At 57.1% G+C, this 20,544-nt stretch overlaps 1 protein-coding gene across 1 annotated transcript; it reads left to right on the top strand.

Moving 5' to 3' along the window:
- The first annotated feature begins 1,496 nt into the window (after positions 1-1,496).
- On the top strand, positions 1,497-19,478 carry QARS1 (glutaminyl-tRNA synthetase 1). Its single transcript, XM_078598937.1, has 24 exons — positions 1,497-1,808; positions 2,965-3,115; positions 7,425-7,534; positions 7,834-7,909; positions 9,221-9,285; positions 9,861-9,914; positions 10,896-10,959; positions 11,339-11,410; positions 12,059-12,144; positions 12,249-12,335; positions 12,915-13,014; positions 13,152-13,230; positions 13,377-13,485; positions 13,717-13,847; positions 14,147-14,239; positions 14,349-14,486; positions 16,391-16,478; positions 16,804-16,947; positions 17,163-17,267; positions 17,914-18,006; positions 18,124-18,251; positions 18,357-18,423; positions 18,578-18,703; positions 19,245-19,478. Exons 1-24 carry the CDS (start codon positions 1,683-1,685, stop codon positions 19,293-19,295), a joined length of 2,343 nt encoding a protein of 780 aa, XP_078455063.1. The 5' UTR covers positions 1,497-1,682; the 3' UTR covers positions 19,296-19,478.
- The last annotated feature ends 1,066 nt before the right edge of the window (positions 19,479-20,544 follow it).

Below are 20,544 nucleotides of genomic sequence, written 5' to 3'. Positions count from 1 at the left end.
GGGCATGGCTCAGAAATAAGCGTATAATTACGACATTGAAATCCATTGATGGCGTTTGTACGACTACAGCAGTCTGCGTTGTGTCCATTCCTTACAGCCCAGTGCACGACTGTTGTGATTCTGCACTGCAGGTAATGTTGGGTCCACGTGACCAGCCCTGGCAAAGCCACTTGAGGCGGTAACCGTGACGTCATTCGCGTACAACCGGCGCGACGCCACCTCTGTGCGTGACGTCACGGATCAACCCACCGGCGCAATCGTCACAAGCGCGTGACGTCACTACACCCGTGACTTCGTGCGCCGGGGACACGCTCGATGGTTCGAGTCGTAAGAATAAAAACGTAAAAGTACAAATATTTAAAAATACTTTTTTTAAAAACACGCTTTACTGAAATGTACCCTACTCGTAATGGCAGAACTCCAGGAACTGGCCCCGAGGTTTGCCATAACGTAAGGGGCCGTGGTGATGTACAGCCAACGTGAGTTGAGCGTGGACAATTAGACCCAAGCCGAAACATAACATCTAAAAAAGAATGTTTAAAAATATTTCGTGAGCCATTCGGCTCTTGAATCGGGTGCAACCGCAACAAACAAAAAAAACATGAACAAGAAAACATCTTAAAGTGACTATGTGACTAAGTGCAAACAGAAAATCCAAGAAAAAACAGCAAAATATTGCAGAACAAACACCGTACACCAACGCTGTGTGCAAAAATTAGTTCAGTTTACAGCCGTGACATTCATAGCTGTCAGCCCAGACGGTTTGCCCCGTATTCTTGTGCAGGGAAATTGAGTTGTCATGTCCATGCGGCGTACAGCCGTTTCAATTACGGGCAAAAAAATTGTCTATTTGTTTTCTTGGTTCTTTCGGTAAAGTCACGTAGAAGGCAAACAAAAAAATAATAAAAATATAAAACAATAAAAATTATTCTTGGTTCTTTCGGTAAAGTCACGTAGAAGGGAAGTAATAAAATAATAAAAATAAAACATAATAAAAAAATGACTTTACCGAAAGAACCAAGAAGATGAATCGCTGCAGTCACGAAAGCTTTAAATCGAAAAATAAAAATTCTCACGACGTTTCGACTGCAACACAAGCAATCATCATCAGGTGTGAAATCCGCAGCAACAAAATTTGATGATTGATTGTGTTGCAGTCGAAACGTCGTGAGAATTGTTATTGTTTCATATTTTTATTATTTTATTTCCCTTCTACGTGACTTTACCGAAAGAACCAAGAATATGAATCCCTGCAGTCACGAAAGCTTTACATCAAAAAGTAAAAAAGTATATTTGTTTGTTTCTCCCTTGTGATGGGCCTTTGTAGGATGAACGTTGATATTTACAAGGGCACGAGGTGACCAGCAAGGTCTGAATTGGTAGGGCACTGATAAGGGCTTGACAGGTGATGGACATTGCCTAGACATCTGCCACGCGAATGAACAAGCAGAAGTGTTACATGACGTCACGACCCGCGTTGAACGGCGGTTGCGTCAGTCGAAGGAAGTGACGTCACCGCCCAGCTGCTGCCGCCGCCGCCACCCACGTGGAGAAGACCGAGCGAGTTGCCCGACACTCGCACGCGCCGCGTGTGTTGGTGTTGTTGTTGGTGTGTGTTGGTGTGTGTGTTGGCGTGTGTGTGTGTGGTCGAGAGTCGCATAGAAGACTGCCGAGCGAGCACCATGACGGCTCCGTCTGCCCCCGTGGACGCGCGGCTGCTGCAGCTGGCGGGGCTGAGCGAGGCGAAGGCGCTGGAGACGCTCAAGAACGCGCCGCTCGCGGCCGCCCTGGGCCTCGCCGTGCGGCAGGTGAGGGGGGCGGCAGGGGAGGGGAGGGGGCTCGGGAGGGAGACGCGAGGAGGCCGAGGGGGGGGGGCCCAATAGGATTAGGGCAAGGTGGGCGGGGGGGGGGGCAGTCTCGTCGGCTGAAGTGGCACACTCGTCATTTGCTTCCTCACCCGACAGCAAAGCTGACACCGCAAGGCTGACACTGACAGCAAGGCTGGCTGACACAGCAAGGCTGGCTGACACAACAAGGCTGGCTGACACAGCAAGGCTGGCTGACACAGCAAGGCTGGCTGACACAGCAAGGCTGGCTGACACAGCAAGGCTGGCTGACACAGCAAGGCCCCCGTGATTCACAGACGTAGGCTGCGCTCGTTTCACCGCGAGCGAGCGAGTGAGTGGCGCAGTAATCGATTTTTTGGCTCGCACGGTCGCAGCTCGAGGCTATTTGTATATCGCGGCTCCACTTTGCCTCATCGCAATCGTCACGCTCGCGGTCTCGAACATTTAACGCTGTGGGGGCGTTCCGTCATCGCAAAATGCAGCCACTGCAGCTCTCGTCGTGGTGGTTGTTGATCAAGGGGCGCCCCAACTCGTAGCTTTGGTCACGGGGGTGGGGGGCAAGGCACCCCCTTCCTGCCCCACGTCACGAGGTCTTTAACGTCCAGTGTTGGAGCAGACGGCGTGTGTAGTATGGTTCATACACACGGCAGTATTAAGCAGGGCGGCCGCTGCATTAGAACCGCCGCGAACCTCTGCTGCTCACACACTCGTGCCATAGCGCCAATCAATCAATCAATTTTGATGTCTAATTTTAGGCAATGGTTTATTGCTGTGGTTGTTCCACCTGATGACGGGCACTTGTGTTGCGCCCGAAACGTCGTGATTTAATTTAATTTATTTTATCTTTATACCTATGTGACTACCGAAAGAACCAAAGAGTATGTATTCAATATTGTTGAATATTCAATAACCATGCAAAAAAAGTTCATGCAATGCAGTTGTTTTGCTCAAATATCTGTTTGTTCGTGTTTATTTTGTCTAAATCTCTGATGCACTCGCACTCCTCCACCGCCCTCGACTCTTGAGCCCTCTCTCAGCGGCTCAGGCAAACCAAAACACGAAAACGCGACTGTGCCGACTCTCGCTTTGCCCTCCCCCGGCCCTTGACGTCTCCCAGGCGCAGGAGGCGTCTCCGGACGGCGCCGTCGACCGCGCCGTGGGCACGCTGCTGTACGGCGCAGCGAGCCGCGGCCGCGACCTGCGGCGCTTCCCCACGCTGGCCACCTACATCGGCTCCCGCCGCATCGCCTCCGAGATCCAGCTCGGAGGTGAGGCCCGGGGAACTCGCCGCTGCCAACCCGCGCGGTTCACTCCGTCGCCTTGCACGGGGAAATTGAGTTGTCAGGTCCATACGGCGTACGGCCGTTCAGTAATGTTGTGTTGTCTATTTGTTTGTGTTTCGCCCTTGTGATGGGACTCTGTAGGATGAACTTTGAGTTTTACAAGGGCACGGGGTGACCAATAAGGTCTGAATTGGTCTGTAATAAGGTAGGGCACTGATCAGGGGTTGACAGGTGATGGGATCTCCCTCAAGTCTCAATTCCCCCCCACCCCCCTCCACCCTCCCGGGGTTCAATAACGCTTATCTTATGTAGATTTATATAGCGTCTAGTTCCGAGGGCTTGACAACAATTACTAAATTGTACGTACAATGACAGTGGTCTTGATGATGAAGAGTGGCGTTGTTATTAAAAGTGGTGGTGTAGTTATGGTGCCAGAAGGACAGGTGGGAGAGTCTAAGGAGGAGTTGAGGTAGAGATTGGGTTTGGGGTAGTGATAGGGGTTGGGGTAATGATAGGGGTAGTGATAGGGGTTGGGGTAATGATAGGGGTAGTGATAATAGGGGCTGGGGTAGGCCTGGTCGTAGCTGCGGGGCAGGGAGTAGCAGTAGCAGGATGGGCTCGGGACAAGAGAGATGGCTTTTAAGGGAGGACCGGAAGCAGGCTTGGGACCTGGCACCTGGCCTCACGTCGTGGGTTCTGGGTTCACGGTTTAGTTCCTGGGTGCATGGGGAAGATGTTGCCCAGATGGCAGTCGGGCAGAGAACGCGTGCCCGCGATGAGTCACAACTCTCTAGGGGTTTGCTCGCTCCTAGCCAGCGTCTGGCGCACACCCACACTGCACTCTTTACCAGTGTGAAGTGTTTGCCAAAAATAGAGGGGTTCTTCAGCGTTGGTACCGTTCAGCTGGAGGATGTCGGAACCAATTCAGGGTGAGTCCGCGTCGAGGTGGGATGTGAGAGGCAGACGTGACGGTGGGTTCACCGAGTCTACGGCAGTGTCGAGCTGCGTGTCGTCACCGGAGAAGCGATGGTTTATCCTCAAACTGGGGAACAGTTTGCCGAGCGGGAAGAGATGCACTGGGAAGAGCAGCGGTCTCAGGATGGGATCTTGTGGCACACCGTAGCACAGGGGTTATTCAGGGGAACACAGTCCTTGTGTGGAAACAGCAACGGAGCAGTTTGAGAAGGGAAAACCGAAACAAGGAAAGAGAAGTTGGTCGGATACGCCGATACAGTTATACAGTTATGGAGGCGCTCCAGGAGGGGGTTGAGTTGTTTACAATGTAAAGCATTGCACAGAGGTCAAGGAGAACTGGAAGTGAGAGGGGATTCAAGGTGTTTCGATAGAAGGTCATTGACCACACCGTTGAACAGTTTATTGTTCAACTGTGTGGTAAATGACCTTCAATCGGGTTTCATCAACAAAACAGAAAAACTGTAAAATTCAAAACAACGTTTGCAACAGGTCGCATAAAAATTATAAATACAATAAATACAGTCAACAAATAATTTATTTTTACAATATATTACTTGATTATAATCTTGATTTGAAGCTTTCGTGACTGCAGGAATCCATACTCTTTGGTTCTTTCGGTAAAGTCACGTAGGTAGAAAAATAATAATAGATCACGACGTTTCGATCGCCACACAAGCAACCGTCTTCAGGTGGGAGTGATAATGATAGGGGTTGGGGTAGTGATTGGGGTTGGGGTAGTGATTGGGGTAGGGGTAGTGATTGGGGTTGGCGTAGTGATAGGGGTTGGGGTAGTGATAGGGGTTGGGGTAGTGATATGGGTTGGGGTAGTGATAGGGGTTGGGGTAGTGATTGGGGTTGGGGTAGTGATTGGGGTTGGGGTAGTGGTAGGGGTAGTGATAGTGTTTGGGGTAGTGATTGCGGTTGGCGTAGTGATAGTGGTTGGGGTAGTGATAGGGGTAATGATTCGGGTAGTGATGATAGGGGCTGGGGTAGGCCTGGTCGTAGCTGGGGGGCAGGGACTAGCAGTAGCAGGATGGGCTCGGGACAAGAGAGAGATGGCTGTTTAAGGGAGGAACGGAAGAAGGCTCAGGACCTTCAGCGTTTGGGAACTGGATACTAGGTTTAGGGTCTAAGTTCTCAGACCTGAATTCTGGCCACGTTGCTGTGTCGTGAGACCTGAGTCGCTTGATTCCTGCGCACAGACGCGGATGTAGAACGCTGTCACATAGCTCTAGCTGGGCATAGCCCCTCACACACACAGCCACATCCTGGTCACGTGCAACAACAAGAACTAGAGCCGTTGATCGTCGCTAAGTAGCAGAGATGTCAACATGGCCGCTTGTGCGGCAATGAAAACCGTGAATCATGAAAAGTAATAATCACACTCGCCAGTGAACAGGTTCTGGTGCAACAAGTTAAACCACCACCGAGTTAAACATTACATCAGTGAATGTATTAACAGCAAGAATGTTGTGGCGTTACAAATTATCATGCGGAGTTAAACATTCCGCAAGCATGCCCCGGCCCCAGTAGCGCATGCCTAGACACACGAGTACAGGTGCACACACAGCACAAAGATCCCCCCCCCCTATCGCCTTTACAATTAAACACATTATCTGTCGATGCTGCTGCTGTGTTGTCGGTGACGCACAAGCACAATTAACAGCTCGACACATTCGTCAATAACACTGTGGCCCTCAAAGGGGGAAAAAATTATAATAGGCGACGTATTGGGCTATGGGATATCTTCACAGAACATAGCTGGCTGAGAGGTCAGAAGATGGAGTGAATAATGTTTGGGGACTGCTCTATAGACCACGGGGCCCTGGGAAAACAAATACAGTGAGGTCCTCGTTTAATGCGGTAGATGCGTTCCTGCAAAGTGCCGCATGAAGCGAAAATAAATTATCCATAAATAATGTAACGATAAAGTTTGGCGAGATAGATGTACAACTATGCACACACGCAGTGAGATGGCGGGACAAATGACTGATAATACACCGCCGCGTTACTGTTTCATTCCGCATACTCTGTCAGCCCAAGAAAGTAGTTCGTTGTTTACCGTTCATAAACCGCGTACGGTGGGCGCGTTCCACGTTATAACGGTGGGCGCGTTATAACGGTGGACGCGTTTCACATTATAACAGTGGGCGCGTTCCGCGTTATAACGGTGCACGCATTCCGCGTTATAACGGTGCGCCTTGTGCGTTGTGCGAAAAGTGTTCCCAAATGGAAGAACCGCGTCATAGCGAAAACGCGCATTTAGCGAGGAGTTACACAGACTGCTCAGGCGAATGCTGTTAACGAGCACCTAGTACAGCTGGCACGGTGCACTAGGAGGTGGGGCGGCCAGCACCAACGCCCGGCCGTCATTCACCTCCCCCGGGGAGAATCGATTTAAAGCTTTGAATCGATCGGCACGTTAACCGGTAAACTTGTTGTGATGGGGAATTTTCCATCAGAGCATTCTGTCCCAGCGAGCACAATGCAGGACGGAATGTGGAGCGCGCGGCGGGTCCGTTCCGGTTTTTGAGTTCACGTGCTCGGAATGTTTCCTGTTTGGCCCCCAGAATAGCCCGGCCAGCCTGCGAGTGGCCCTGCACGTTAAAGAACATTCGCTTTCACTGCCACTTGTGAGTGTTAACAGAAGGTGCTGCGGGTGTCACGTTGGGGCGCAAACACACGCGCGCGCACACGTACGTGCGCAAAGCACGCGCAGAATGCGGCGAGAGGCTAGCTGCTCGCGAGAGCGGAGCGTACGCGCACAGTCACCGTGAGTTTTATGAAAGCCGTCGTCTCACCTCGGGGTTGGGGGGAGGGGTCTTGGACGTCTCGGCAAATCGCCACCTCTCTTGCATGCGCCCTGCGAGTGTGCGTGTGTCTGCAGGTGCGTGTGTGAAGAGCACCTAGCGTGACACACGTGTCGTGTGATGTCACCTCCGACAAACTATATGGGGGATCTTTGTCTTTGTTCGTCGCAAATGCTGGCTGCTGTTGTTGTTGATGGGAGCACTGCCGTTGTAGCACCCGGTGACCCGAGTTCAATTCCCGGCCGTGGCCAATGCAAGTCGTGAATATCTGAAGCGGGCCTGCCTGAAGTCAACTCGGCCCTAAAACTAGTACAGCACTTGCCCCAACAGTCTGTTCAGGCTATACGGCGGATCTTTGTCTCTGTTGTATGTGTCAGTATGTCTCGGTGTCTGCACACAAGAGCATCTATCTGTTTGTGCGTTTTTGTAACGGCAGCTGCCCCAGCAGTGCGTTTAACGTGACACGTGATGTGGGGGGGGCGATCTCTGTGCTTGCTGCGTGGTTCCAGCGGCGCTGGAGTACCTCAAGAGCCACCCGCTGGAGCCGCTTGCCGTGGAGGAGTTTGAGAGGGCGTGCGGCGTGGGCATTGTAGTGACGCCGGAGCAGATCGAGGAGACCGTGAGTGTGCCGTCTGACGAACACCGTCACCGCCTCCCGTCACCGCACCACCACCGCACCGCCACTATACCTCCATCACACCACCACCGCACTACCACCGCACCACCACCACTGCACCACCACCGCACCGCCACCACATCGCCACTGTACCTCCATCGCACCGTCACCGCACCACCACCGTATCTCCACCGCCACCGCACTGGCACCGCATTGCTCCCACCGTGGCACGCTGGTGGTGTCGCTCGTGGCGGTGTCAAGATTGTAACCTACTTGTGTGCTGTTTGATGGTGGTGGAACAGGTAGAGGGAGTCATCAAGAAGTACAAGTCACAGCTGCTGGAGGAGCGATACCACTTCAACATGGGCCTCATCATGGGTGCGGCCTTTACACACATCACTAGAGACCCCGAGTGTCTATTCTAGAGTGTCTCTATCACAGTGCCTGTGCTGGAGTGTCTGTTTGAGACTGTGTGGGGAGTGGTGGCATAGTGGTTAGTACACGGCGACCCCAGTTCGGTTCCCGCTCACGACGTATAACAGTGACGAATATTTGAACTGGTCCTGGTCTACTCAGCATTAAATGAGTGCTTGGTGCGGGTTCTAAACATCGGCGCAGGGAAGACAAAGGCAGCCGGGCATGGTGTTGGCCACCTCCTAACTGATATGCCGGCCTTCATAGGTACTCACTAAAAGCACTTGCCCCAACAGTGTTAGAGGCTACACGGGGGATCTCTGTTCCAGGGTGTCTCTAGCGGTGTGCCAGGATAAGGGTGCCTGTGACGCTCACTCTACTACACGCTTCATGAGATGTCCACTCGTTACAACAACCCCTGCGCTTTGCATGAAGCGTGCAGGCTGGCCCCCCATGAAGCGTGCAGGCTGGCCCCCCATGAAGCGTGCAGGCTGGCCCCCCATGAAGCGTGCAGGCTGGCCCCCCATGAAGCGTGCAGGCTGGCCCCCCATGAAGCGTGCAGGCTGGCCCCCCATGAAGCGTGCAGGCTGGCCCCCCATGAAGCGTGCAGGCTGGCCCCCCATGAAGCGTGCAGGCTAGCCCCCCATGAAGCGTGCAGGCTGGCCCCCCATGAAGCGTGCAGGCTGGCCCTTCATGAAGCGTGCAGGCTGGCCCCCCATGAAGCGTGCAGGCTGGCCCCCCATGAAGCGTGCAGGCTGGCCCCCCATGAAGCGTGCAGGCTGGCCCCCCATGAAGCGTGCAGGCTGGCCCCGCCTGCAAAATCCCTCCAGACTGGAGCTCGCAGATCCTTTAAAAACGAAGCAATTTTAATTATTTTACCAGGTGAGGCCCCACTGAGCTATATAGATCTTTTTCAGAAGTGACCTGGCCGCAAATGATAGCTCAACGAAGAGGCTTATCACGTGGAAATGTGTACCAGCCAAATACTCTAAACACGTGATGTTGATTCTAAATGTGGAGGGAGAGAGCGGAGGACCAGGAGAAAAATGTACGCGACCACGGGTAGAAAGAACTTGAAAACTCCAAATATACAGACGTCGGGGTCGGGATCGAGCCCACGACCTTCTGTATACCAGGCGAAGTAGTTAACATCTCCTAGCCACCGTAGCGGCGGTGGCCGTTGTTGTCAGTGTCACGTTGCGCCGTGTCCGGGGCTGACTCCGCGCTGACCGACCGCCCCCCCCCCCCCGCCCCTCATGTTTGTCGTGGGTGCAGCCGAGACGCGGGGCCTCCTGAAATGGGCCGACGGGAAGATTTTGAAAAACGAGGTGGACGTGCAGGTGAGGCAGAGACCCTCCCCGCGCGTTCCGCGAGCGATCTCATCGCGAGCGATCTCATCGCGAGCCTTCCGATGGAGCGCTGCGGCTGAGCTCCCTCTTTGTTTTTGAGGTCCCCCATGCCGGCTGTGGGGCAGGAAGACGACGACCCGGGGCACCGGGGGGGGCCCCACAGCCCATGGGCCGCGTGCTGCTCACGGCCTCGCGTCACACGGCCCACGCCCGCATGAAGCCTACCGCCTGGAAACGGCCCGCAAGCGATGTTTTTCCGGGGAATGTTTTACACTTGGCATCAGCGCAGTGTTTTCTGATTTTATCTCCACGCTTGGTCACTTTTTGTCACTGCAAGGGCCTCTGCAGTCAATCAACTGGCACGTCGTTGTTTGCGTTATTGTTGGGTAACGCGGGGGTTGCTTGTTCACGAGCGGTGGCACGCCAAGGCAGGTTGAAAGTCCTGTTCATCGCTCGCACAGGAGAATGTTCCGACCCATCCCTCTTCTGAGTCTCCTTCTCCACGAATCATCTCTCCCCACCGGGGCCCTCTTGGCCACCGGCCTTGTCTCGTTGTGTCTCGCCAGGTCCTCAATCTGCTTGGTCCCAAGACGGAGAGTGACCGCGAGAAGAAGCAGAAGGTCAGTAGGTCACGGGGGTCACCGGTTTAGCGGGACATGCCGAGCGTGCCGCGCGTCTCAGGGCGTGCGCGCGTGCGTCGGTGTTCGCGTGGGGAATGCGTGTGGGTGGCGTCGCTCGCGGAAGAGACTCCAACCTCGAGGGGTTCTCGCCTGGTTAAAAATAAAGTTGACGTGTTGGGAGCGCGTGGGTACAGGAGGGGGGGGGAGTTGACGTGCTGCATAGCTGTGTACGTGTGAATCAAAGTTCTGTGGGTGTCTTCAGTTTTTGTGTCTGTCAGTGGATGTGTGTGTGTGTGTCTTGTGTGCATGATAGATGGTGTGGATAACTTTCGGCTGCGTGTGAGATGTGTGGACGGCTGTGAATGTTTGATGGGTGGTGTGGTTGTCTGTAGCATGTGTGTAAGTGGTGTGTATGTGTGATAGTTGGACGTGTGTGTGTGGGTGGGGTGGTTGTTTGCTGGCTGTGTGTGTGTGGGGTGATTGTCTGCAGGCTGTGTGTGGGTGGGGTGGTTGTCTGTAGGCTGTGTGTGTGTGGGGTGGTTGTCTGTAGGCTGTGTGTGTGGGGCGGTTGTCTGTTGGCTGTGTGTGTGTGGGGTGGTGGTCTGCAGGCTGTGTGTGGGTGGGGTGGCTGCCTGCAGGTTGTGTGTGTGTGGGGTGGTTGTCTGCTGGCTGTGTGTGTGTGGGGTGGTGGTCTGCTGGCTGTGTGTGGGTGGGGTGGCTGCCTGCAGGCTGTGTGTGTGTGGGGTGGTTGTCTGCAGGCTGTGTGTGTGTGTGGGGTGGTTGTCTGCTGGCTGTGTGTGGGTGGGGTGGCTGCCTGCAGGCTGTGTGTGTGTGGGGTGGTTGTCTGCTGGCTGTGTGTGTGTGTGTGGGGTGGTTGTCTGCAGGCTGTGTGTAAGAGGTTGCGGTGGTGCTGCAGGCGCTGCCACTACCTCGCCGCTGTAACGCACCTCTACGTGTGTGTCCCCCCCCCCAACCGTGCAGCCACAGAAGCCGAAGGCCGAGAAGGAGGCGCCGGCAGGGAGCGTCTCCGCTCCCACCGTGAACGGTGCGGTCGCCGGGGCGGGGTGCCGCCAGCGCACGGCTGGGAGTGTCGCGCCCACTCTTGGGCTGTGTGTGCGCGTCTGCGCTTATATGGGTGGGGAGCGGTAGTGTAGCGGTTAGCGCTACGATGCGCTACGAACCCCGCAAGCCGAGTTCGATTCCCGAACCGTTCCTGGGATTCCTCTCGGTCGACTCGGCCTTAAATAAGTACCTGGTGAGGTGTGTACACATCGCCACTCGAGAGACAAAGGCGGCCGGGAATGGTGCTGGCCACTCGCCTCCTCGTGTGCCGTGCCGGCCTTAATTGGTGCCTGCTAACAGCACTTGCCCCAACAGTCTGCTAAGGCTATACGGGGGACCTTTGTCTTTGTTGGCGTGTGTAGGTGAGGCTCCCGTGCAGAGCCTTTCTCTGATGGAGCAGCTGCGTGGGGCTTCACTCAACTTCCACAAGCCCGGTGAGCGATGACGGTGATGTGGTGTGTGCGTGTGTGCGTGTGGTAAGCGGTTGTGCAGCAGTTAGCACGCTGGGTTACAAACTCACGAGACCCGAGTTCGATTCCTGCTCATGACCAACATCGGTGACCATTATCTGAACCAGTGAGTGTGTGTGTACATGTATCTGTGTGTGCATGTATGTGTACACTGAACGCTGTACCACTGTGTGTGTGTATACTGAAGGTATACCGCACAGATGATACATCCTCCTCTGCGAGCATGTACCACCAGTGTGTGTACACTGGACGGTGAACCACCAGTGTGTGTGCACTGGACGGTGAACCGGACGGTATACCACTGGTGTGTGTACACTGAATAGTGTACAACCGGTGTGTGTGTGTGTATACTGGATGGTTTACCATCAGTGTGTATACTGGATGGTGTACCACCAGTGTGTGTGTGTGTATACTGGATGGTGTACCACCAGTGTGTGTGTGTGTACTGGATGGTTTACCATCAGTGTGTATACTGGATGGTTTACCATCAGTGTGTATACTGGATGGTTTACCACCAGTGTGTGTGTGTGTACACTTGAGGCTGTGTACTTGCGATGACGTGTAAAGTCTCCCCGTGGCGTGTGGCTTCGCCCCCCTCCCCGCCCCCACCAGGTGAGAACTACAAGACGGAGGGCTACGTGGTGACGCCGCACACCACGCGGATACTGCAGGAGCACCTGGCAAGGACCGGGGGGCAGGTGAGATCGCACCGCAGCCCCCGCAACATCACCGGGTCGTCCACCCCCACGCGCCGCAGCCAGGATTGAGCGCTATGCGGTCCCCACTCCCTCCCCCCATCCAGGTGCGGACACGCTTTCCTCCCGAACCCAACGGCATCCTGCACATCGGCCACGCCAAGGCCATCAACTTCAATTTCGGCTTCGCCAAGGTACGGCGCGGACGTAGCCGGGCGGTTGCCCGCCGGCACCGTTCGTCGTCCCATCCAATCTCCACCGGTCCCTCTCTGTGCCTCCCTGGGCCATGCGCACAGTCATGCTCCCCTTCACTGGAACCAACTGCTTCAAATCACCTTCACTCACCTGCTTCCGTTCCTCCCTTAAAACCCATCTCTTCTCGCTTGGCTGTCCTACAGCTACTCCCCAACTCCCGCCCCCTAGCTATGCCCGAGCCTACCCCAACCCCCCCCCTTAACCACTCCCACCTGTCCTCCTGTCTGTCACCACAACCACACCGCGCACCACGAAGCAACCGCGGCAGGCAGAGCAGCACCGGGTCCTGGTCCTGGGTCTCCGCTAGGTCGACTCGGCCTCGATTACCTGACGCGCACCGGGGAGCTCGTCGCCCGCTCGTGCGCGACGCCATCGTCGTAGGTGCTCACCGGCGGCACGTGCCGCGGCAGCCTGAGTGGGCCGCACGGGGTGGGAGGGGGGGGAGGCGGGGGGGACTCTGCCCGTGCTCGTGGTGGCGATTAACGACGTGGTCTCCCCATGCCCCCCCCCCCCGTCAGGCGAACGGAGGGATCTGCTTCCTGCGTTACGACGACACGAACCCGGAGAAGGAGGAGGAGAAATACTTCCGTGGGATCCGAGACATGGTGGAGTGGCTCGGTAGGAACGGGCGAACCATCGCGCTCCCCGCTATGCCTCGACGTCCCGTCCGTTACGTTCTCATCGCGCTCCGCCACCCCCCCCACCCCCCTGGACCGGCTCCGGTTGTGACGTCGTTTCGCCTCCCCACCCCGCAGGGTACAGTCCCTACGCGGTGACCCACGCCTCCGACCACTTCCAGCAGCTCTACGACTGGGCCGTGGAGCTCATCAAGAGGTCGCCGTGCCGCCCATCGCGCTCTGTAGCGTGCACGCCCCCCTCACCCTGACCCACGCACGCTAACCCCGAGCCCCGGCGTGGGGGACCCGTGGCCCACGTGCCGTTCCTGACCCGTGCCTAACCCGTCGCCTTGCCGTCCGCAGGGGCCACGCGTACATCTGCCACCAGAAGTCGGAGGAGCTGAAGGGATACAGCGTCGTTACGTCTCCGTGGAGGGACCGCCCCGTCGCCGAATCTCTGCGTCTCTTCGAGGTGAGGGACGCTCGGCCGTGACGGGCCCCACGCCGCCGGCCCGCACGACCCGGGCGGGCTTCCCCCGTAGGACGGCCGCGACGTCGTGGCGCTCACGCGACGCGAGATCCGCAAACGCGTTCCGACGGGATCGACCCGCCGCGGAGATGGAGCGGCGCATTGGCTTAGCCACCTCGTCTGACGCAATGTCACGCGTGACCTTCCCTCCGTGTCCTGCCGCTTGCCCCGCAGGACATGCGCAAGGGGAAGTTTGCGGAGGGGGAGGTGACGCTGAGGATGAAGCTGGTGATGGAGGACGGCAAAATGGACCCCGTTGCCTACCGCATCAAATACACGCCGCACCACCGCACCGGGGACGCGTGGTGAGCTACGGCATGGCACAACCGGCGGCACAGCCGCGAGACCCTTCGGCGTGATGACGTCGCCGCTCGTGCGATGCGGCGACGCGTTTTAATGAAAGCCTCACCGCGATGGGTGGTCCGTCGCCACGGCGACAACAGGAATGCGAGGGTAACGAGGGAGGAGTCCAAAGCGAGGAGCGGTTTGACAACTCCCACACCACCTCTCCCAGACCAATAGTTATGGCAGGAGGCGTGTAAAAGGTGACGACGATGATGTCGCTGCTGCTGATGATACTGATGTTGTTGTGTGGTGGTGGCAGGTGCATCTACCCCACGTACGACTACACGCACTGCCTGTGTGACTCCATCGAGGACATCACCCACTCGCTCTGCACCAAGGAGTTCCAGACCAGGTCCGTGTGTGTGCCAGCGCGCTCGCGTGCACATCCTCCCGCCGTCCCCAGCGTGCGTGTGTCGGTGTGCGCGCGCTCGCACTGACGCACGCGTGTGCGCTGGGTGCAGGCGCTCTTCCTACTTCTGGCTGTGCAACGCGCTGGACCTGTACTGCCCCGTGCAGTGGGAGTACGGGCGCCTGAACCTGCATTACACCGTCGTTTCCAAGCGCAAGATCGTGCGCCTCATCGAGGAGAAGATCTGCAGGTGAAGCGATTGCCTCGGTGGAGACCATCACGCTCCACTCATTGTCACCGTCATCACAGGACTACACGCAGTCGCATCTCGCGGTTGGCGGAAAATCGGCGCAGGGAACCCTGGAGAGAGAAAGGGGGAGGGAGTAACACTACGGCACAGCCCAGCACGGCTGCGGCGATGAGCCCCAGGGGCATCCTGGGCAGCACCAACGAGCCCTGGGGGCATCCTAGGGTAACGAGGCCCTTCAGCCCTTGCCCCAGTCCGATTTCTGATCCTGGCCATAGAGCACTGCTACTAACTGTGGCTCTAACCCTTGCCCTTAATCCTGACCCTCATTCTATCTCTATCCCTCACTTTGGCTCTAGCCGTAGCACCAATCCTAACCCTAGCCTTAACCATTACTTAATCCCTAGCTCCTAACAATGTCCTAGGCTTTAACCTGTTATCCACACACACCAGCTGGAACTCTAGCATAGCTCTCGCATTAACCCGCACTCATGGCCAAGCCCTAATCCGAGTCCTGAACCTTATCCCTCATGCTATCCCTCACATTATCTCAAATTCCTAACGCCAACAGCAGCAGCAGCAGTAAACCCTTATCATCTCCCCTGGCCACAAAACTCTGAGCCGTACGTGCCCACAACCACTGTCCTTGACTCCGAGCTATAAACGTTTACCGACCTGTGACCGGATGCACAGGACGCTATAAAAACCCCCTTAAGATTTGTCTTCTGTAGCGGCACAGGGTCCACCGCAAGGGGCTAGAGCAGCGACGCAGTGCGGCGCGCACGGCACGAGGCGACACATTGACACATTCACCAACAACACCGCCGCCTTGAAGGATAAAGTAAATAAGATGCGCAATGAAGAACGGTCGTTGCCCGAAACGTCACCCATTATATATTTTCCTTTCAGGACACATAGATGATGTTATCGACGAATGTGTTGAGTTTTTGTAGTTTTTAACTGTGCTCTTGCACCAATGCGGACGCAGCAGCATCGCCCAAATAATCACCACACTGAGTTTGATTCCCGGCGGGAGCATCTCATGGCTCCATCGTTACGGTGACAAGCGGGATGCCAGAGATGGCGAGATGTTAACTGCCTCGCCTGGTATGCAGGAGGTCGTGGGTTCGATCCTCACCCTGACGCCTGCTGCTGTATATTTGGAGTTTGCACGTCTCTCTCATCGTGGCCGTGTGGATTTTTCTCCGGGTCCTCCGGTTTTTCCCTTCACATTTAGACTCGGCATGCTCTTCGAGTATTTTGGCTACTGCTATAAGTGTCCACGTGATGAAGATAAGCCACTTCGTTGAGCTATCATTTGTGGCCAGGTCGCTTCTGAAAAAGAGCTACGAAGCTCAGTGAGGCCTTCCCTGGTAAAATAAAAATATATTTTTTGAACAGTTTAGTAACTAAAGAGGATTCCAAAGTGTGCGGGCTGATGCAATCGCCCCGAGCTCTGACTCAGCCCCGACCGCGCTGCCTCGGGCGCCCGCCGGCTATAAACGAGTCGCCACTGACCGCGGCGATAACACGACTTGTCGCAGTTCAGGGTCGCAAATCGATACGGAGGATCTGTCGAGATCTGTTTATACGTTGTGGTGAACGTAGCGCCCTCTGGTGGCTGCAGCGAGGTCACGCGAAGGCAAAAGAGGCGCTGTTTAGTTAACTTCAGAGTCGGGGTTTCCACGACCCCAGTGCCCGCCGTGGCTGCCGCGACGCCGCTTTGGGCGTCTCCCCCCCCCCCCATCTCCGAGGCCGCTCCCGCGGGCCGAAGGGGGCCCAGCCGCTGGGTTTTACGAAGAGCGGGGGGGGGGATGGTTGTACGTGGGGGGTAGAGGAACCCCGTCTCGACCTCGCTTGCTCACCGCCTCTGCCGTGCCCCCACTCCCCCACCACCCCCCCTCCAGGGACTGGGACGACCCCCGGCTCTTCACGCTCACCGCGTTGCGGCGCCGTGGCTTCCCCACTGAGGCCATCAACAACTTCTGTGCCAAGGCACGCGCACACTGACGCACACTCATTCACCAATGCCGCACTCATTCACCAACGCCGCACTCTCACGAACGTGAATTCTATCACGAACACGACATTCACTAACACCACACTCTTCACCACACGCTCTTAAACACGTGCACGCACTAACTCACACGCAAACTTTCACACAACAGCAACCGTCATTCTCCACTCGGCTTGTGCCAAGCTAGGTGCACTTTGAGGTGTCGCGTTGTTGCCTGTTACACCTTTCTGCTCCGACGCACGCGCGTTCGCTGGCTCCGCAGGAGCAGCGCTGTATCAATGCACTGCGTGCGTGCGCGCGTAGGTTGGGGTGACGGGTGCCCAGACGGTGATCGAGCCGCACCTGCTGGAGGCGTGCGTGCGCGACGTGCTCAACGAGACGGCGCCCCGAGCCATGGCCGTGCTGGAGCCGCTCCGGGTGGTCATCACCAACTTCCCGCAGAGCGCCGTGCGTCCCTCCCCTACGCCCCCCCCCCCCTCCCCTTGCTCCCCTCCCCTACGCTCCCCCCCCTCCCCTCACATAATCGCCACGCGCAGCCCCAGTGCCCCTCGTGTGTGATGACGTGTGCGATGCCGAGTATTCGATGCCACGTGTGATGCTGTTTGTGTGATGCCACATGTGCGACGATGTTTGTGTGACGCCCCGGCTTGTACGTGGAGCAGCCGTCCAGCGTCTCGGTGCCAAACTTCCCGTCGGGCGAGAGCCACGGCTCCCACTCGGTACCGCTCGCAGCGACGCTCTACATTGAGCAGTCGGACTTCCGCGAGGTGAGGGGACGCGACGGCACTCCCCACCGCACGCATGCACACGCACGCGCGCGCACGTAAACAAATGTACACACGTATACGTACACACACGTAAAACACACGCACGTGCATGCACGCGCGCGCACACGTCAACAAACGTACACACACGTGCACGCGCACACGTACACACACGTACACAATTACACGCACACACGTACACATCCACACACCTCATCGCATACAGCGCTGCCACTCCGCACAGCTCGCACTCCTCACAGCTCGCACTCCTCACACGCGCCGTACATCGAGATGGCACGTAGCAGCATCCACCCTCCGGTACCAACCCCTAGGGTCCCTGCTGGCAAATCCCCCGAGCGAGCTCCCTTGCTAGGGGTCTCTCATGGCCAAAGCCACCTCCCCCCACATCCCCAGACGAGCCCCGTTCCTCTCCCAGAGTCTCAACAGTAGCAGTCGCTATGCCACGGCCACAAGGCCACGTGGCTGTGTCGTCCCCCCCCCCTCCCCCCACGCGGTTCTTTCGCTTAGAGAGCGTGGCGGACGGGGTCACCGAGAGGAAGCGAGGAGCCTCGAGCCTCGCATCTCACACAGCAGCCGGCGTGCCCCACGCCACCCCCCCCCACCCCCCCATCTCCATCTGTCTGCGCAGGTCCCGGCGGCCGGTTACCGCCGCCTGGCCCCGTCGCAACCCGTGGGCCTGCGTCACGCCGGCCTCATCATCTCCCTGCAGGACGTGGTCAAGGTGAGCAGGGGGGGGTGGGGGGGGAGGGCGGTCGACTTTCACCGCCGATTGGTGGCGGTCGTCGCGGGGCTCGGGGTGGCGCTGACGGGGGAGCCGTGTCGTCGTCGTCGTGCGCAGGACGCCGGCGGGCGCGTCGTGGAGCTGCGGGTGACGTGCGCGCCGGCCGACGCGGCCGTCAAGCCCAAGGCGTTCGTCCACTGGGTGGCGCAGCCCCTGCCGTGCGAAGTTCGCCTCTACGAGCGGCTGTAAGTGCGGCGGTGCGGTAGCACGTTGCGGGTGCGGTGTGACGCCGTGTGACCGCCGCCCTGTGTGTGTGTGTGAGACGCAGCAGTGTGTTCTGCCCGTTGCAGATTCTTGCACAAGAACCCAGAGGACCCGGCTGAGGTACCAGGGGGATTCCTCAAGGACATCAACCCCGTGAGTCTCGCTGTGCGACACGCGTCTGTGTTCGCACGCCGTCTCCGCGCGTCGGCCGATCGAAGGCGGCCCGCTGGCCGCGTGCTCCGTGCCTTGCAGTCCGCGCCGTGCGTCGCCGCCGCGTGACGCGTCCCGGCGTGCCGTGCGTCCCCAGGAGTCGATTCGCGTGCTGGAGGGCGCCATGGTGGACAGCTCGGTGCAGGGCGCCGCTCCCTTCTCCAAGTTCCAATTCGAGCGCGTCGGCTACTTCTCCGTGGACCCCGACTCGACGGCCCAAAAGGTAGGCGCCTGCGCGGAACAACCTGCCCAGGCAGCCTGCGGTGGATAGCCTACGCGGGCAGCCTATGCGGCAGCCTACGCGAGCAGCCTGTGTGGATAGGCTGCGTGGGCAGCCTGTGTGTGCGGATGACAGCTGACCCGCATGCGGATCAGGCACCGGATGTGGCCCGGAGAAAGCTCCGAGAGAGGCCCGCCGAGAGATGAAGAGAGGCAGAGAGAGGAGTGAGATGGAAGCGAGATGAAAGAGCACAGATGTGATAGACGGCTGGTGATCAAATCAGTGCTGGTGTCTTGGTATTGGAGAAGCTCAGCAGGATTTTTTGAGCCGGATGAGTACCTGGATGGGGGTGGCCACCACGGCTTGCCAGGTTGTTGGTAGCCGTGGGGGCGCCTGAAGCGAAATGCCGACAGAATTATGCCAGGCATCCCAGTGCAGCCAGGACCCTCCCGAAAAGTAGTCTTGAGACTCGGCGAGGCTATGGCTGGGTAAGTAATTGCCGATGGAACACGTTACTCATTGTGAGACCTCGCTTTCGTTACAGATGGTGTTCAACCGCACGGTGACGCTGAAGGAGGATCCTGGCAAGATGTGAGGCCTAACGAGGGGTGACCACTGCCTGTGCAGGACAGCCGCGAGTCCCTGGGGAATCCTTTAGCGAGGGTCCTGCCCTTGGGGTAGGCTGCTCCAGCTGGGCTCACGGGGACTCTCACACTCCACCCAATGCCTTTGTTTGTATTGACTGGAATCGGTTCAATAAACGAATGTGTAAATGAGACCACGAGAAACCGGTGGGGGTTGTTTATTTGACGCAGACAAACCTGCGGGTCTTTTACGGACACTTAATCGTAATCTCCGCACGGGTCCAGATGGCGTGAACACGGCCAGAGTTTCCGAATTTAGAGTCTGGTCGATGGCAGCCTGCGGAGTTTCAGTCGAGTCTCGGTCTGTGGACGTCGTGAAGTCGTTCTCTTAGTCTGGTCGACTGGAGCAGTCAAACGTTTAGTCAGTCAGACACTCTGAGTATTTCAATGTTGGTGTGAGGAGTGCTCAATTCCACACTCCCCACCCCCCCCCATATCAGCAGCTCAGCCAATCGGTGAACTCGGTCAATCTCGTTTCACACGCGTACAGCCAATCACCATGCGTGGTCTTCCTCGGCGCACTCCGGTTTCAAGTGAACGTCACTAAGCGACACTAAACGACCCCGGGTAGTCTGCGTCTCCGTTGCGACTCCGTGGGCTCCGCCTCGTCACGGTCGGCCAAGCTTCGGTCTGCGCTGGGCACGCGGTCACCATCGGACGAAAACAAAGGCTCAATCGACGAACATTTCCCGTCGCTAATGTCATCGTTAACGAGATTAACGCCGCAGCTGGAAGGGTTGGGGTGTTATGGCCGATGTGAACTATGGTAACTGCTTCTACGGACGGCGTGGAGCGAAGGAAGCTGGCGCGTGTCGCCGTGTTAGGAGGGGTGATGGGAAGCGGCGGTGGTGGGCGGCTCGGCTGACGGAGTTGGGCTCTCTCTCGCGCCCTCGGGGAAAACATCGCGCCCCTTTCGCCTAAATGTTGTCCACAAATTTCTCCCGCAGCCTCTTGATTCTCGTTTCCTGGAGAAGAGGAGGGGCAAACGGGTATTTAGGAGCCGGTGGAGCGGAAGTGGTCGCACGCTCACTGTGGCTGGAACAGAGCATCTGCCGCTGCTGCGTAGGCAGTGGTTGCACAAGTTGCGCAGTTAACAATGACCACTCGGCATGTTCGTCAGTAACACTGTGGCTTTAAAAAGAAACATAATAGGCGACGTTTTGGGGAATGGCTCTCCTTCATCCTGTGTTAGGGGTTCTG

This window comes from Lampetra planeri, chromosome 11 (genome assembly GCF_965212315.1).
Source record: "Lampetra planeri chromosome 11, kcLamPlan1.2.h2, whole genome shotgun sequence".
NCBI classification, from domain to species: Eukaryota; Metazoa; Chordata; class Hyperoartia; order Petromyzontiformes; family Petromyzontidae; genus Lampetra; species Lampetra planeri.
The sequence above is the reverse complement of the archived record's forward strand: the minus strand, read 5'-3'. Positions and strand labels throughout refer to the sequence as shown.